The 19,927-nt window shown below is 34.3% G+C and overlaps 1 protein-coding gene across 1 annotated transcript in view; it reads right to left on the bottom strand.

Moving 5' to 3' along the window:
* Positions 1–19,927, bottom strand: part of ACVR2A (activin A receptor type 2A) — an 84,034-nt gene that overhangs the window by 7,247 nt on the left and 56,860 nt on the right. The window contains exons 5-9 of the mRNA XM_006187596.2: positions 8,044–8,187; positions 6,045–6,188; positions 4,913–5,058; positions 3,090–3,204; positions 471–609 (exon numbers count right to left, since the gene is read on the bottom strand). Of these exons, the coding sequence (XP_006187658.1) occupies positions 471–609; positions 3,090–3,204; positions 4,913–5,058; positions 6,045–6,188; positions 8,044–8,187 (688 nt within the window). The remainder of the gene's footprint in view (positions 1–470; positions 610–3,089; positions 3,205–4,912; positions 5,059–6,044; positions 6,189–8,043; positions 8,188–19,927) is intronic.

The following is a 19,927-nucleotide window of genomic DNA, read 5'->3' as shown; positions in this document are numbered from 1 at the left end:
CAACCCAGAGTTGACTTTAACTCTTAGGTATCTCAGGACCCACGTAACCTAACCAAAGTAGCAGCGTTCTCTCTGCATTTGGATCAGAGTTTCAAATCTAAGTTTCATAACTTAACCACTTTGTGGCTAAAATAAACAAGCTACTCAATTTCTACTTAAAATTTGAGTGTCAAATTCCTCACAAGTAAAACTGAGATAATAATTATCTCCAAAGTTGTTTTAAGAAACAAGCTAAAGCTATGTGAAGTGCCCAGCAAAACATCTGGTAATGGTAATGGATTAATACAGATCAGTACCTTTCCTCTCCTGCCCACCCTATCCCCTGCCTCCTGAATTCTCTTTAAACTACCACCTCTTGGAGTTTATTTTAAAAAGTTGTACTTTAAGATATTACCTTTGAGTGTAATCACCCCTTTTCATACATGTGAAGTAGGCATATATGTCTTTTTCAAAAATACTTGTTCCCTTACCATCTGCAGCAGTACAGCGAGAAGCCAGTTCCCACAGGACTAATCCCATGGCGTACATATCTATCCTCAAAAACGCATCCCTTTGGAAGTTTATAGCACCCTCTAATACCTCTGGAGCCATATACCTCCGGGTACCAACCTGAAAAAGATGTTGAAAGCAAATAGTACTCATTCATTAACTTTATGAACTACTATTATATGATTTTGTAAAAAGAATCAAAACCAAGTGTGGTCTAATAGTAGGTAAGATAGCTAAATTATGACCACCAGAACTTTATTCCATTTCAAGTAATAAAACATCCAAGATCCTGGAAACAGTGGGAGCATCCATCAGTAGGGGCTGCTTAAGTAAGACTACTACTACTATGCCGCTCCTAAAAGAAAAATGAGGCAAATCTGTAAGGACTGATATGGAAAGATTTCTAAAAATACTATAGGATCAAAACAGCAAGAACAAAGCAGTATACATATACTAAGATCCTGTCTGGGTACACTTAATAGATACATCAGCAGACATTATTCTGGAAGAGGCTTAGGATCTTCTCCCTTCTGGAAATAATCACGAGAAACTGAACAAGGGTTATCTGTCGGGAGAAGGACAGAAGAGAAAAAAGCTGTATGCTTTACAACTGCACCTTTGCACACTGTTTGAAATTTACCTTGAAAAATATATATCCCTTTTTGAGGGTGTCTCTCTGTATTTAACAATAACTAATAAACAATACAAAACATAAAAAGAATTAGCCAAGGATGGATAAACTTTTTAAAGTTCTGTTTGCTCAAAATCTATGTATTTGTTTCTTCAAGAATTCTGTCTTGGAGTTCTTTACTGGTATCTGTCCCTAACAATTTGGTGTTTCTTAGCAACGTAACTATGGCTACTTATCTAGTAGAGATAAGCTTTGGTTGGTGCTCAACACAACTCATATATGAATGCTTAAAAAATTTCTGTGAGACAACTGGGTAGATCACAATCTACTTAAGTTTTAGGGAGTGGCCCAGATATTGGTATTTCCAAAGGCTCCATTCTTAAATGACTGTGTCTCTAAACTAGAAGTTATGCAATTATCTGCAAATATACATAAACAGAACAGTTTAAAAAAAAAAAGACAGATCACTAAGACCTGAAGTTCAAGTTTTTATTTCATTCAGTAAGAACATTTTAAAGAAAATAAAAGGAGCTTCGCCTTTTTTGCTACTTTCAAATTGTATTTTAATTGTACTATAAGCATTTCCCAATGTGTATGCCATCCAAAGTACTTCTTTTCTTATGAAATGATGACTTCTACCTTTTTAGTGTAAAATGTCCTCTCTTTTATAAATTGATAATGATAAAATTGATAATAGATAAAAATCTTTCCCCCCAGTATTCTTCACAATATATAGAATGTGCAATAACATGCATTTTGAAATTTTCTGACCTATGAAATCCAAAGTCAAGGAATCAGTGATGTATTATTGTCTATTATTATGTATTACTCTGTATTTATGTACTACTACATATGATTATTACATATTATTAGTTATTTTTACCCTCATCATGTAACCCAATCATGAGGGCATTAAAAGACATGAATGAGTCTCCAAATTTTTTCCTTAAAAAAAGGGGGGGGGGTGGTACCAAAGGATTAAATTATTCCCAAAATTTAGTCTTATGATAATGAATCATAAAGTCAGCTCAGATGTTTGTCCCTAGGCTTCCTGCACAATCTCCCATCTCAGTAATATTTTCCATAAAACTGCCTTCGTTCCCAAATACATATGGTATCAACTTTCCTAGAACTATGACTGCTGACTATATTCTTAAATCATTAGTCAATACTGCCATAATCTGCTGTACTGTGTTCTTGGGGGTCAACAGGATACACTGGGAAAAAAGAAAGCTTAGAATTAGAAGACCAAATAATTTGCATGATTTGAAAGATGAAGTAATGATTATGCAAAATCATTTGGTTTGTAGTAAGGAAATACCACCTTTCAGGTCAAAGTGGTTTGAAAACACCTTTCCTAGCCTCATAGTTTCTGAGAATAAGATGAATTTTGTTCTTCTCCTCTTTGGCCTTCCTTAAAGGCTCCCATCGCTGAGATCTCTTTGTGCAGACCTTGACTAGAGGTAGGCTCTTTGCTCAAGGAATTCAGAGAAAAGCTATAAAGGTGATTAAAAAGTTAAAGAAGCAATAATGACCAAGAAACTATTGTTCTAGAAAAATGGGCACTAAATCTTAATACATCGTAGCATGACTAGTGACTAATTATTCCTCCATTCCTCTTAAGATAGTGAAAGAAGTTAAAACTACTGAGTTAATAGTAAGAACTCTCTAAGAACGAGGTCTATTAAAATGTGTTGGATTCTTCTTTGGTTAGTTTTAAAAATAGAATCCTATGACATCTAAGTTGTCTTACAAACTGATCTAAACCAACTGAGGTCCTAACAGTCCTTCACCACCATATGAAAATGTCTTCCTCAGCAAATTTAACATGTTACTCTTAAGTGTCATTTTATTAGATGTTGATTTAATAACCACCACAATAATTTTAGCCCACTGATCCCAGATATGCCATCTAAGAAAATATGGGGCGAGATTATTTTTTCTTACAGTTTATAGTTATCATCCTTACCTGTCCATGGGTATCACCTGCAGACTTGCCAGCCTCAAACTTTAATGCCAACCCAAAGTCAGCAATGCAAGCTGTCAGATTGTTTTTCAACAGCACATTTTTACTTTTGATGTCCCTTGCAAACAGAAAGACAGATAAAGTATTCAAATTAAGTTTAAACAAATTATCTTCTAAATTTTTCACTGAAAGTGGGAGGAGACTATGTATGCTATAAAAGAATAGTTACCTGAAAGCATGAATGCAGAAAAAGAGAGGGAGAAAAAGCTTAAGCAAAGTCTCCACAGAGTTTGAAGCACAAGAGTACAATGACAAATCCCTATTCATCACATGAACAGTAAGAAGGAATTCTCTCCATAAAGCAGTTTTGTAAGAGAGCTGCCATTCCAAAAATACTGTCCAGCCTACATGTCATCTATGTCATTCCTACCTACCAATTATAAAATTGTTGTTTTAAAAGATAATAAGCATATTTCAGAGTTTACAGCTAGAAACTCTCATGTAAACTGAAATTTAAAAAAAAAGAATTTTTAAATAATAGCTAAATTGGAGCCTTTTGTCTACTGGCACCAGCATACATTATTTTAATGATTCTTATATTCATCAACCTGGCTGTACAAAAGCATCTCTAGAAATATATAACACATAGAAACTTTTCTCCATAAACACACTGCTCCAGCTGGATCCTGATGTTATGCAGAGAGTATGTGTCTTAAGGCCATCAGATATCCTCCTCTACACACCAGCCTCAACTGGTCCATCCAAGAGGTACTCTACCCTAGCTAAATACATACATAAATAAATACATCCATGCCATGAGCAATGGTTAAATTTATGTGTACAGACACAGAGACCAAGAGTGAGACAGAGGAGGCACAGATACCCAACAATACAAAAACCAGCTTTAGGCTCAAACGATTTCTAGGGACCCTAACTCAAAGTAAGCTTTGGCAGTTCCAAAGGATTAAGTTCCTTATTGGATTAGGTGACATGAGCAAACATCCAGGAAGAGGCAGTTAGACTGTACTTAGGAAGGTGAGAAGGGGAGCTATTTCTGAGGTGGTCATCCGAAGTTTTCAAAATCAGAATTTACATTAGAATTGGATTTAAAGTAATGTCTCCTAGCAACTAAATAACCACCTGGTGGCACTCAAGTATATGTTAAATGAATCAGCTAATTTAAAACAACCATCTTTAAACTGAATGTAAGATGACAAATTGATCCCATGTTCAAGGAAGTTAAATACACAGTAGCAAACTGAATCTCATATTTAAGGAAACGACACTTTCTCTTTTAAGGATATGACAATTGTGAGGCCAACAATCCAACTTTCTTCACTGAAATAGAAAACTCAGTAAACCTAAATATTCAAATGATGCCTCCTCCCTCCACATCAGCACCTAAGGTAATGATCACATGGTCATTCAAACCACAAGCAAAAAAGATACTCAAATTCTCTCCTTAATTACATCCCGCTATACCTATTTATAATTATCTTTGAAGTAAATCATGTTTGAGGTAAAACAAATTTCTTTCTCCTTTGAGAGAAAGAAAATACACTTTCATTCTTAACCATGCTTTCAGAATGAGACAAACTAAAACATAAGTCAATAATTACACTTCGATAATGATGTTAACACATAACATTATCCAAAAGGACTACCTGGCCAATCTCGAACCTAATTTGAAAAACAAATGAAAATCAAGTAACTCCTATCACATCATTAGACAACTAGGAGAAAAATACATTTTGCCCAGTGGACTGAAAGTTTAAATAATAAACAAATACTGAATTATTTGGGAAAGTAATACAATTTAGCTCTACCTGTGAGAGATGGCGGGTTTGTGGCCATCTTTTAGGCCAGGTATATCCTCATGTAAATATGCCAGTCCTCTAGCCATGGTTTCTGCAATATGACACAATTCATTCCAAGAGACCACATTAGCCTTAAGAAAGTCTGACAGTGAACCCTAAAAAAGGGGAGGAAAAAACAACTCTTGACAAAAGCCATATGTATACAGAGACTTTCCTTTTTACTTTTAAGAGGTTATGGAAGGCAATTTATCTTTCCTTTCACTGAATAATATCCAAAAAACAATCTTTCTGGAATGGTTCAAGTTTCACATCAATAAACATTTGAAAGGAATGCCACTAATCTTTAAACATTTGCTACAAGCACAGTCAACTCCCTCCTACTTAGAGGTCCAAAGTTAAAAAGACTACTTGAAAATTTAAATTCTAGAAAATATTTTCAAAGTTAAAGCATACTGCCTATAGAGATGCTATACCATAGGAGTAGGAGAACAAAAAATTAAAACATATAACAACAACTAACCTAAAGAATCTTCCTCTAGAGATGCTGTCAACCTTTTGGTCAAGAATTAAGGAAAGTAAAAGAACCACTTTTTTCTGACAATGATGAAACTGACTGCCAAAAAGAACACAATTTCCTACTTCATTAATGAGTACTTTTCATACGAACTGTGAAAGTAGAAAAATTGAGGAAAAATAGCAAGTGTATTTGGTGGTAATTACCCTATAAATTAGTGACAGATCAAAAGATCAGATAAATTTCCTGACTCGTTTTGTCACTAAGCAACACTGATTAAAGAATTTTAAGAAACAAAACTCAAGCTGAAAAAGTGGTTCGTGTAATAAAAATGGATAGTAAATGTTACTAAGCACTGGCTATACTAAAATAATTATTTGTAAGGTAATTGCAGCACAAGAAATCAGGGACAAAAGACTGATATTATATAATTAGAGGGGTAGGTTAAAAAGTTGCCATCTTTGCTCTTCTATTAAGATAAATTATTTTTAAAATAGGTTTTTATTTATAAACATTAACCAACTATAATAACACACTATTCCCAGAAAAATAAGTGAGGACTTTGTAGTCAACATTAAGAAGGTAAGCCTTCTGACTTTACTGAGTTAAAATGGAAAGTAGTTTTACCTTTTCATGAAATGCTGTGATTAGCCAAAGATCCACATCAACACTGGTGCCTCGTTTTTCTGCACCAATGAACTGTAATATGTTCTCATGCTTCATTCCAGGCAAGCTATAGACTTCATATTCATTTTGCCATGACTGTTTATCCTAGAGTTAAAAAGAAAGAATAGTAAGAATGCAAAGAATATAGGAAAATAAACATATCTAAGAGATTGCTCAAGTAAGTTCTAAGGCAAAATTTTTTAAGGCTAAGGATTAAAGATTCTTTGGCTTTCTTCTGTCCTGTTTTTTAATAAAAGAAAACTCTTGACAGTAGGTATTGTTCCATACCAAATGCCGCCTTGCCCCATTTCTTCAAACATACTTTTTTGTGTTTCTCATTTGTAAACAGAAGTTGATCAGAAACGCTTCACTTCTGAACCTAACAATGGCAACACATTCTGTTTATAAGTCAGTACTACAGTGTAATTTCATCATGATGTGAAGTCACTTGTGTTACTATTAAGAGTCAAATTCCGGGAGAATGACTTCACCTAATAGAAAACAAATTGTTCTGAAAAACTAACAGTATATCAAACATTCTTAACAAAACATTTAGAATACCCTGCACAAGTCAATGAGAGAACAATGGGGTATAAATACATAATACAATAATTTGAAACACCATTGATTCATGTGTGCCTGCGAGTGATCCATGCCTATTACATGTGTACTTATAAAGGATTAGTTTCTTTCCACGAGAAAATAATGAAAGTGGGAGGCACCACAGCGTAATGGTTAGGAACCCTTTAGATCCAAACTGTCTAAGAACCTTTGGCATGTTACATAATCATTCAGTTGCCTCATTAGCAAAACAGGGACTGTAGGGTCTGCCTCGTGGGGTTGTTGCATTATATGAATACCATGGGTTGTATTGTACGCACAGGTGGCAGATGGACGCGTACTAGTGAGCAGTCACATATGGAAAAGCACCTCCATCTGACACAATAGAGCCATTCAATAAAAGGTTAGCTTCTGTAACTGTTGCTACTCCTCTAATTTTTACGCTTCCTCACATGAAACAAGATGCCTTGTCCTTGGCACACAAGACTTCCTCTGAGAACTAAACCATAGTTTATAGTATCTGCATTGCTACCAAAAAAAAAAAAAAAAAAAGGTAATACACTTGTTCACTGACTCTAAGAAAAAGGCTGTTGAAGAAGTTAAGAGGGCAAAAATCTAGGTATATTAAGACAAAGAAATTGAATAATTTTGGAATAAGGAATATCTACTATCTAGGTGCCTGCATCAAAAACCCAGCCAGGATCGCTATACTGTGCATGGAATTAGCCACAGGTGTGTATAAGCAGGAGCAAGGGAAGAAGGAATCAGCACAGATCTCTGTACCACCAATGGAACAAAACAAAACTTAAGAGCAGCTCAGAGGTGCATTAGATCAGGATTTTATGAGGTTGGCCCCCTTTAAAAGAAAAACAAGTCAATAGTAAACCAATTATTTGGAGTCTTGATTGACTGCCTCTGAAAACTCACCAAACAAAAATCTGAAATGATTACATAAACACTCAAAGTAGAATAAAAATGAACCAGTCTGATAATATATCTCTAAACAAATTCTAAAACAAGAACACTACTCTTTCAGTCTTGTTTGCTTTTTCTGACAATGTCAATGGGACATTAAAAGTTAACCACTCAAGACAATGAATTTTTTTTTTATTAAATCCTCATCTTCACTTTGTGTTTCTGTAGAATGTTTACTGGCAAAAGATCTCCTATATGCTCATTACTGTAATTTCACCACTCCAAACAAACATAATGATTGTTGTACCATTAATTTCTCAGATGAGATGCAGACACAAAGCAGCTAGCCACTTTCCCCAGTGTCACAGAGAAGCACCTTGAAAATTATGGCTTGTGTTTTCAGACTGTTTCTGAGTTAACAATGACCTTGCCAGTTTCATCTTTTAAAAAATATATGCAGACTAGAACACTGCAATAAACATACCTGTATCGGAAATATTTTCACAGCCACATATTCATTGAGTAACTGGGCTTTCCAGACACAACCAAATCTTCCCCTTGCCTTCACTTCTAGTAACTGCAGTGGCTTCAAACCTAGTAATGGAGAAGGCGGGGGTGGTCCTGGGTCCTACAAATAAACAATAATAGTATTATTAAAAAGTAGTACATGATACCTATCATTTCTAAATATCAGGAAAAAAGTGAGTATACGGAGGAATCAATTGACAGAAACAGGCTACACATACAAATGACACTAACTTCAATCTTGCCAAAACTGAGTTCTCAAGCATTGCTAATTATCTATAGTGATCACAAGGCAAGGAACTTGAATTAAGAGTTTATATAATAACATTCAACACTATTGCTACATATACATAACAGGAGAAAAGATCTACAATATTTTTTATTCAGTTTCACTAATTTTCCAGAGATTTCCTGTGACCTGTAGGATACTACTAACAGCATTTCAATGATTTCATCCAGTTGATACTTCCTTATAGGATAAGGATTTAAAAAGTGCCCAAAAGAGCAAATTATGTTTATGTCTCAAAGAAAACCTCTTCTCAAAATCTATTGCTTTCTCCAATGAGTGTTTAACTTGAAATCTTTCTTCATTAATACCAGAAATACCCACAGCCATTCTCAACAATATTACAGATAGGTATACCAAATACAAAGCACATAAAAGAAATACATTGTTAGTGTTGCTATAGATAACTGTTCTGTTCATTCTAATTTTTCCACCTTGTCACAATTCGTCCCTTTGCTTATAATTACTTTCCAGAATTGATCTGAGTTAAAATTAGTGCTCTGGGACTGATTGGCAAAGAAACTACAAATAATAATTCAGAAAATGGGTGGTCATCATAGTAGATGATAAGGTATGGTAAATGACAGAGAAGTGTACTGCTATAGTTAATTTTTAAAGTGGAGCAAATATAGTATATAAATAGGAGTACAGCATGTCCAGAGATCACCAAGGAATCCTCCCTATTCTAGGCAGAGTGGCAATCCTTCACCGAAAGCATTGTATCAGTTCAGTATCTGCAACTAAAGCAAGAGGTAAGAAGCCTTTTGGAAAGCTTCCAAAGGAAAGTACTAACATGTCTGGAGGCCTGCATAATGAGTATTGTAAGGAGGAACTAAAATTTCTGTGGCAACAGTAACGGACTCTATGATGGCAGGTAGCACCTAAGACACCTGGAAACTGTATGTCGTCCCTTTATCAATGCCTCTCTCTCTGCCTTTTTCTTCTTCCCTTTTTATAGAAAAAATCTCCTCTTCTAATGCCTCAAGACTGTTAGTGTTCCCTTTAGGCATTAGTCAGCCCACCGATGCCACTCAAGATTTTTAAAAGTTGACATCTACATTAGAAAGACCCTCAGCAGTAGAAACGGTGCAAGGTATTAAAGAGAAAAAGTAATGCAATTCCTTCTAAACTAGACAATCTTTATAAAATGGGTTGAGAATTCCCTATTTTAAAACAGTATGATAAACGAGAACACTTCCTGTGACTCATTGTAAATCAGATATGTATTTTTTAAATGTCTACAAAAGTTGCTTTTCCTTCACACAGTCAAAACAGAAAAGGTTAGTGGAGCTAAAGAGTGTTTTCGTTTAACAGAGTGACAGGTCAGGGAAGTCAGACATAAACCTCAGAGAAGTATGGCCCCTCGAATTACGATTCTCAGTGGGAGGGGACATAAGGATCTCTGGAGAAGCTTTATCAAAATTAAGCCTTCCCTCCCTCATACCCTGACTGATCATGTATACCTGTAGTAAGAGATTCCACTGATAAAGAGTATATGACTTATGCGAATGTGGAGACAGGAGGGCGAAAAATTCAAAACCACTATTCCAGAGGCAAAGGAAATCACTCAGTGCTCAAAGGCCAAGAATTATTGGATAACTGCATAAAATAATAATTACGCTAACTAAGCAGAAAAAGTTCAATTTGAAAAACTTTAACTATAAAGTTAAAGTCAATGATTCCTCCTCCTTTAGAGACAGAAAAGTTGAGTTTTCAAAACAAGGATACCAAAAACTAAAGTATACAGATAATGGCTGAAAGCTGAAGAGGGAAAACAACCAGGTAATGAGTAACACGGCTCTACATTTAAACACTAAGATTTTTAATAACTTGTATAATTGACTGATAATGTCTCTCTAGATAACATGCACATTACTCATTCTCTAAAGAGTACCAGCTACATGGATATGATTCAGACTTTATAAAATAGAATTTAGATGAGTTAATCCACATCTCAAATTAAGAATATGTCAGTAGTTCAAAACACAATTTTAATACTAACATCAATTTTAGGAAACAATAATTTTCAATGCCTATGTTTAGAATAAAAAAAAATCATTCAGTGTTTTCCAAATGCATACTTCAAAGTTCCCATAATTTTTCAAAACTCTGTTCAGCAAGTTTCTAAGCTACTGTTATTTCAGTAAGAAATCTTAGATCATTCTCCTAATACTATTACCATTATAGTCAAAATTATATCATAACATGTGCTTTGTCAAAATTACTTATAAGCAAAAAGCTTAAACTAAGAAGAACACTGCCCAATTTTCAAAGGGTGAGAAAAAGGTCTACAAAGGCACATTCCTATGAAGTGTCAAAACTTTTAGAAATGTTATGTGATTTTAAATAATAATCTGTAATTCATAAAAGGATGGGTTCAAAAATGAGAACTCTGTAATAGATAACTCTGTATAAAATCTATAATGCCAATCAATATATCTTTTGCCTTTTAAAAATTATTAGAATATTCTATTTCATACTTTTCAGCTCTTCATTATGTTTATAGGAAGCTTTAACTGCCTCTCTCATATTTAGCTTTTACTTATCCTATAATCTAAGAATACTGGAAATGATTTTCAGTTTATCAGCACCATTGTACCAATTTACCCACAAAAAAACTCAATACTTGGTTCTAGGGATAAAGATTTATATCTTTAAAATATATAAGCACTTGGGGGACAAATTCAGACTTAAACTTCACGATGACAACATTCTGATGTTATCCATAAAACATGGCTTTGCCCTGCCACAGAGCAAAATCACTTTTGGAGGGGCAACTATAAGGACTATAGAATTCCTGAAAACTTCCCCTAAGTTCCAGTTCCCTTTCAGTATCCATGCTATTTTGCAGTTAAAAAGATGCATTAGAACATGACTCTGATTACATCTCTTCTTTACCCACTTGTATGTTAAAATTACGGCTTCAGAAGAAATCATGTTAAGAAGCGACAAAATGACAACAGCTGGAAAAAGTGCCCCCAGCCTAGCACCACTATCCAATATCTTCACTATAACCAATAATGGAATAAATAATTAGAAGTGAAGAACTGTAAAGCAGTCTGTGATCATTTTACTTATTCTGAGTTCTCCGTATCAAAAGTGCTTTCTAATATAAATAAAGCTTCAAATCTCCAGGCAGCAAAAGATCAAGTTACACTTTTCTAGCTAGCCCACTTGCAAAAGAAGCCAAAAATGAAAGAAACTACCTAAAAATACTGATTTCACATTAAAAGATAATGGATTAGAATAGAAAGTCAGCCCCTATTAAAAAAGAGCACATGCTGACATTTATATTAATGACATACTATAAAAATTAACCAACACAAGGTTTTTAAGGCTGAAAATCTAGCCATTAGGTGTTAACTTCTAATCAACTAAAACAGCTGTTTCTCTATTTCACCTTAGGTAAGTATAAATACTGTTAATCCTTTGAAATCAAAAACTATTACTATGGCAAATCAATCATTTTCTATTACTAAAAGTGAGAAAAAAAAACTATAAATGTATAAACTATAAAGGATGCACAATAAAGCAACAAAAACAAAAAAAAATAAGAACAAAATGTTTAGTATGCACCCACAAAAAGTTCCACAACCATAAAACAAACATCAATGCATCTTACCTCTATCATTATATGAAAGGCGTGCTTGTGAAGAAAAAACACAGGCAAAAGAAATTACGATTTATATCCAGAATGAAATGAAAAATGACACATCAGTTACAAAAGTGAAGGAAGGAGAATGATTTAGCTTTTTAAAAGTTGACAATGATCCAATGTATCATATTTCTAAAATGAGAATTGAGAACACTTTCCTTATAAAGAAAGGAAAGTAATATATTAAAAAAAAAATCTTGGACATTACCTATCAGATAAGGGGGTATTATTATAATACAGATGACTCTAGTATGACCTCAAGTTACCTAATCCAATGGACTTCAAGCCAGCAAAAAAACTAAACCAAGTCTTAAATAACTGTTACTTATTTTTCTGAGACGTTCTAGGGCCTAAATTGTAAGAGTTTAAAAAAAAAAAAAAGCAATTTAATTGAGAAGCTATGTTAGAATTGGCTTCTGGACACTAGAGGGCACTATTGCCTTTAAAAAAAAACCTTGTGTAGGAGCTGCACAAGACATTTTTATCAGCTAGAGTAAATTTCTCAGACCACACTCTGACAGTTGTATTAAGAATCTAGAATCTCCAACTTTCTAAACTGTTTTGCTCCTCTTTCACGGAAGACAGGAGAATCTTACAGTGAGACAGAAAAATGTTTTGGTGCTCCTGTGAGTATGTGCAACATAAATAACCCAAATAATGCAAGAAAATAAGACATGGGAAGAATGAGATCAGAATTAGGTAGAACACAGTGACAAACCAGGCCTACGGTTAGCTAGTTCCCCAGCCACATCCAGAATGCAGAAGTCGATCAGTGGTGACCCTGGGAACAAGTATCCATGCATACTTTTCAGGCTCAGGACACTCAGATACTGATAAAGAACAAGATTTCCATTCCCCAAGTCATCCCAAAACAAGTAAGAGCCCGAATTTAAAATCCAGAGAAACAGTGTCACCAGTGTAAACAAATTCCTCCATTCACTGATTATATTTCCTAGTTTCCATTATTTCTACAGAGAACAAGAGCATCAATGAAAAAGATTTGACAGCTCATTTATATGTACCAGTTGCTTAACTAGTTTCTCTTGTTTTTTGATTTTCTCCTGTGATAATGATTCAGGATTATTTATAATTCATCTAAAAGGCTTAAGTAATCCTACTATCAAAACATCTTATCAGTACCCAAGGGTAAAATTCATCCCTTGAAAGAAATACATGCCAAATGAGTAACTAGACCATAGTTTCCCAAGGCTTAAACATCTCTCAGGGTTTGTTTTCTATCAGAGATAAAGATGCCAGTGTAATAGCACTATGCTAGGAGGTGCTAGCCATGCATCTTACCAAAAAGTGTATCTTTGCTCAATATACTTCTCAATAAATGAACACCAGAATAACCTATAGAACGATCTAAATTAAAAGGAGACACCCAGAACTGGCCTCAATGCATAAACTATGTTACAAAATAAAAGAGCCAAAACAGAATTCCAAAGAAATAAATTCACCAAAATACACAAATAGAAAAAAAAAAAAAGTAACCAAACAGAACAGTCTGGATTCACAACTTTGAAAATGAAACCTGAATATCATACCCTGTGACTGGAGATAACAGTGAAAACCAAATCAGCACATTAATGTCAAGTAATTAGATTTCTGGATGAGAAAGAGACTTGCTGCTTATTCCTTAAGGGGAAAAGAAATTAACTATTGCAAACATCAGAAAGGAAAAATTCTCCATTCATTCAGCCAACCTTTACCAAGCACCAAATTTGTGCCAGTCCCTGACTACCCAGGCTCTCATGAAGCTTACTCTATAGTGTGGGGAAGACTAACTGAAGCACCGTATTAATGAATGCATAATTATAAAATGAGAGCTTAATAAAAAGGAATTTAGTTATCTTGAGCACCGGTAAGGAGAAACCTAACTTATACTGGGGCAAGGTAAATAAGAGATCTTTCTGAGGAGAGGATCCTTGAGATATGGATTAAGTACTAAAGGGAGGTAGTTTAGGTGGAAAAAACAGTACTGGGACACATCCTAGATTTCTGATTTGTGCAACCAAATGGTTACTGGTTTCATTTACTGAGAAACAGATTTGATATGTTAAGTGGTTTGGAGACATCTAAGTAGAGATATTTAGTAAGCAGTTAGATACAGAAATAGAATACAAAGAAATCTTTCTAGAAATATGGATTTTATATACTATAAATATGTATATATGTACTATACATTTTCTTACTATTTAAACCATTCCAAAATTTAAATTTATATATTCTTTCTAATAACTCACTCAACAACTTCTTAGGATAATCAAGAATTAAGTACACCCTACCCAAAGTATTTGAAAACTGACAAATTCTGCATTTGTTTCCTCTTACTCATCTAATTACCCTATATTCTAAGAAATGTTACAATTGCTAATTTTAAAAAAGACCATTGCCAAGAAGATAGAAATAGAATGTGCAAGGAAATAATATAGTATGTGTATCAGGACAAATGTTTCTGAGCTAAGGAAAGCAAGACATTATACATTAACAGATTCAATAATATTGATACTGTCAAATGCACAGCCATGATTCTACCCAATTAGATCTTCAAAATTCCTCTGTGATATATCAATTTCTGCTTTCCACAGTTTCTCTCATGTAACTCCTCCCAAAAGCAAAGCAAAGACAGACCAAGGTGGATTAATGAGGATTCTGAATAAGCTCCTGAAGAAGTGGTTAGCTGCACAGCTACCAGCCAGCGCTGGGGCTACAAGTCTGAAAGAGATGCTTCAGACTTGCATGTCCTCTCTTTAGGCTGCTTCTCAGAAACATCAGGTTTATTACTGGGTATAGAAGAAAATTTATTTTTATTTAGCATTTGTATTCCACGAGTAAAGCTGAAAAAAGGAAAAGGACTATACTATACATTAATAAATTGTGATGTGATAAAATGGTTATGTTTATCTGCAGGGCTATATGCAGTCACTATAAAAACTATTTTGAAATACTCTGATCTTTCCTCTTAACTGCTTTAGTTTTTTATGGACCCCACCTAATAATTTACTGAAATAAACCATTCAATTAAAATTACTTCAAGAGATAATAATTCTTGGACATAAATGCCCAGGGTTTGCCACTCAGCAGACTGACTCTGGGCCAAGTCACTTCACCTATCCATGTCTGGTTTTCTTATCTATAAAATGGACTTAATAAAACAGAACCTGTATCACGGGGTACTGAAAGATTACATGAGCTGATAGGTGTACAGTGCTCTATATAGTGCTTGACAGAGTACTCAAAATGAATTTTTTATTAATTTCAAACAAAATTATTTCAATAAATCAATTTTATAACTGAAATCAATGGTTTCAACAAAAATGATTCCTTTGGAGTACAATTTTGAGGTTGTTGGCAGTTAACAGCTAACACTTATTGAGCAGTTCACATTAGTTCACCCCGGATGCAGCTCTTCTCCCAATCACTGCAGAACCGTCATCAAACATTTCCCCTCCTTTCCTCCATCTTTGCCCGAAACTGTTGAAGCAACTCCCTTCTTACTCTTTTTACTCTTCCTTTGCAAGGTGCAAAGTCAAACAAAGTCAATGAACCTATTTTTAGTACAACTGCATGTTATCTGCGAGCTCCAAAAGGGCCAGCAAGGACTGTCCCTGCGCCACCTACCACTACACACCCAGCAGGGTACCTGGCATACAGTAGGCACTCAAGCAGAAGGTAAGTAGTTAATCAAAAATAAACAAACTTGAATCCCTCCTAACCTATTTGATACAAGCAGCTTTCACTAACAAATGGATTTCTTCATTTTTATTATCTCAAATTAATAGAAAAAGGTTTCACAGAGATGAAGTAGTAGGAATGAAGGAACAGATCTAGGACGAGGTCCAGGAAATAAAAAAAAAAGAGAAAAGCAAACTCCCTTCTTCCTATCTACCATCTCCTTGCCAGACAAGAAAAAAAGAGACCCTATGCACTCCGGTCGATATCCATCAGACACATTTGTAAACTGGCAAACAGGGTAGGGCCCTCCACAGGCTAAAGGAAAACTGAACTCAAGATTTTAAAATATGTCATTTTTAGAAATAAGAACCTTTTGATTAATTTTAATGTGCAGCTTTAACTTGTTTTATAAGTTTTTTATAAAGTTTTTTTTCCTCTTTCTCCTCTTCCCTTTTTTTTTTGCTTTTGGACATAGAATTTCAGCCAACCTCCAAGTGGGCCTGTCTATGCATTTGTAAAAGAAAACAGCTTATATGCCTAATTAGAGTAAAATTTGTCAAGCTGCATGTCTATGGATAATTTATGACACTTATCCCCACAATTAGTTTAGAAGTGTATATAAAAGTAAGTTGTAATTTAGGTTACCAATACAAAAATAATCACACAGAAGGCAAAGATATTTGTAGTAGCCCTGTACTATTTCTTAGGTATCAAAAAAAAAAAAAAGGAAAAGAAAAGATGCTCAAGAGTAAGATAGCAGCATGATACCATACTTTAAACATGCTAAAACAATACAATTAAAGAATATTTGTGAAAGGTAGGTTCTAGCTCTTAGCAGAAACCTAACACAAACTCTAAGCTAATAAAACAACAAATTTTGGTGTTTCATGAGCATACATTAAAGCTCCACTAAGTTTCACTTTAAAATACATCATCCAATCAGAATTAGATTAAAAGTATTGAGCTGAAAAGCTGTCCTCAGTATACTATTAAATTAAAAGAGAGCAATTGTAGAATAACATTTTATAGTTCATAATAAAGAAAAAAAGTATATACTCTAACAAATGAGATTAGAGAAAGATGTTAAAGGATACACACCAACCTGTTTAAACTGGTTATTTCAGGAAAGTGATAAAGGAAAGGAAGAACAAATGATTCTCTCCTTTTTTTTTTTTTTTCTTTTTGGACATACTTCTTTCTGTATAATTTGTCTTGCTACAACAAGCAAGTATCTATAATTAATTTTTAAATAGAGGAGAGTTTTTTTTAAAGGGAAAGTGAAGAGAAAAAGCAAGAGAGATGTGTTCATAAACTCCAACCATTTAGTATCAACCTATTTCAAGGTGTGCTTCTACAAATATATTTATTTTGCAAGTATAATTTAATATTAGCATATTAAATGGTTAATAAAATTTAGTAAACGTCCCCATGCATCCTCCCAAATAAAGAAGCAGCACTTTCCTAAACTGACTTGGCTGAATGATGTTATGCTACCCCTTTAGTATCTTATTAATTTTAAATGGGTACATATATAGACTCATGTTCAAAAGGAAAATCCTACAAAGCATTTTCACAGATGGCTTGTTTCTCAGTGGACAGAAATTTGACAGAGCGTGAAACAACAACCTATAATTATATTAATATTAAGGTCAACAGGATTACTTTGTATGCATAACTGAATATTCCAAACATCTGAAAGCCTTTAGTCCTTATCAAACCAAAACCTAGACAAAATATCATGATGTAAGGACTGAAGAGAGTGATGTCATTTCAAAAAGTATCTATGGTGCTACTACATAGCCTCTAAAAATAAACAAGAAGCTAACTTCATACCTTGTTAAAAGTAGGTAATTTCTAGCCCCTGAAATGCATTCTCTTATCAAGTGGCATTTTTATCAGAACAATATAGATTTTAAAAGACAGGGAACTTGAGCTCACATATGGTTATGAAAGCAATGCAAACAGTTTTATTGAAACCACATTAATTCTAACCACACTAAGACTTCTTAATAATAGAGTCAATGCATCAATTCGCTCATATTCATGACTCACTGGTACTAGAAAAACCAGTTTCGTTCAGTTTACTTACTGCAGATTATAAAAGTGTCTACCTACTACATGTAGAAAGATAGTTTCAGCATAGGCAAAAGAAAAGTGACCTAAGTGATGCAAATTAAAAGGATGCTTCACACCAGTAATTATATAAAGAACTGAATAATGGCATTCTCTTATAGAAGCCTGGAATAGTTCAACTTATTCTCCCCCAAGAAATATGGCCTCATGATTTATCTTAAAGCAAAGCCCTAAAGCACCTGAAAGGTTTATTAAACAAATTCCCAAGTATACTTCATTATCACCTTGGTGTAATTCTAAATGCCACAAAGTCAATTCAGCAATTCACTGTTTACAAAATGGTTATCACATACCAACACTGTGTGAAATACAGTAGTGATTACAATACACACCTTGTCTTCAAGGAACTTATAATCAAGTATGAGAACAGAATATGCTCACAAATGACTATACAGCCTTTCTCAATCGAGGTTATTCACCTGAATTGCAAAAGGGAGAAACTGATTTGAGCATTATTTTCTCAATTCTTTCAAGGATGGCACCTAATTAGTACCATTCTATATGCACATGATGGTTGGCTTAGCGTGTAACGGGAGAAAAGAATCAGAAGGCAGAGTATGGAAGACCACATGTCATGCTCCAAATTTTGTATTCTTTGCTACTGGATCACTGAGAGCTCTCAAATATTTTTAAGCACAGAAGTAACATAATCAGACACATAAAATGTTATTGAACAGCAACAGAAGAGATTAAGAGAGAGAACTAGAAGCAAGAAGACCAGCTATAAGATTATAGAAATAATCTCAGCCTCTGGTGTAAGGATGTCCTGAAAACAGCAGGATCAGGAAGGATGAAAAGTGAATGAACCAGACTTCATAAATGACATGGATCCAAGAACAGGAGCTGTGACATGAAAGCTGCCTCCAATGCTTTCATCCAGGATGGCCAGGAGGACAGTGCTAACGTGAAACAGTGTCAGAAACATAGTAGTTACAGGTTAAAAAGAAAAGAATGGCTAATTTTTTTTTAAAGTACACTTTCTATCCCTTTAACTATGCTAGATTTATTTTAGAATATTTTTAAATTTTAGAATAAATAAGAACCATAATTAAAGACCAGATTTTAACGCACGTATATCCCTACATCACTTCTTCAGAATAAAATACTAACAAACCAGAAGAAACTCTAAACAACTTGATGTCTTGGAAATAAAGAATCCCACCATTTAGAGTAAAGAAAAAAGAATCCCATCTTAATAGGCTGCCAGAACCAGCTTATTAAGAGATATACGTGAGTATCTCTCAGGCCTCCAGAATGACCCACAAGATTGATCCTCTGTCCCTCAAGGAGAATAAAAAACTGAGGTTGGACCCATGAATGAGCACAGTGTATGTAACTTCAGTCCACTCTGCTGAGAATCACTGTAATTCTCTTCAAGTATAATTCTTGTTGTAGGAATGACCCAGCAATAAGGTATCGTGAGCCTTCAGCCAACACTTTAAGAAAAAGTTTCCCTAAGAAAAGGAATGACAAATTCTATGTCATTGTCTAAAAGTATTTGAAAAATTAGAGGAAGAATGTTGTAGAAATGCACAATGTGAGATTTTTTTCCCAACTGGTCTTGAAATTAAATTTAAATGTGTGGTGGTGTTTTCCCTATCTACTTTACCTCTCCCTCAAAAAAGTCTTAAATAACTAGGAGGCAACTCAGAATCATAAGAATCCTAACCTACAATCCAATCGACGTTCATAAACCATATTCTAAACTGTGTGCAAAAAAAATTTAATGGAAAACACATGAATATGTCCTTCTATTTATCTATCACTCATTTATTTCCCCTTCTGTCCTCTGTGAGATGATGTGGTCATGTTATTGCTCATTTTTGTGGTCAAACTTCTAACGTCCAAATGTAGGAAAATAAATTAGCTTATAGAATGATTTTGAGATGGCAGGGATGTTTACTGAATTATCTGAAACAGTAGAGGCATGTGCTTTCTGGAAAAACAGAGGCAGAACAGCATAAACAGTAAGAGCAAAGCTTCAGTATCAGAGAGTCCTTGGTTCAGATTCCAGCTCTGATACCTGTGAGCTTTGCCATGTTTCAATTTCTTTATCTATAAAATGGAATTATAAACGCACATAAACAACCC

Source organism: Camelus ferus, chromosome 5, assembly GCF_009834535.1.
Source record: "Camelus ferus isolate YT-003-E chromosome 5, BCGSAC_Cfer_1.0, whole genome shotgun sequence".
NCBI classification, from domain to species: Eukaryota; Metazoa; Chordata; class Mammalia; order Artiodactyla; family Camelidae; genus Camelus; species Camelus ferus.
This window is presented reverse-complemented; position numbering and strand designations above follow the sequence as displayed.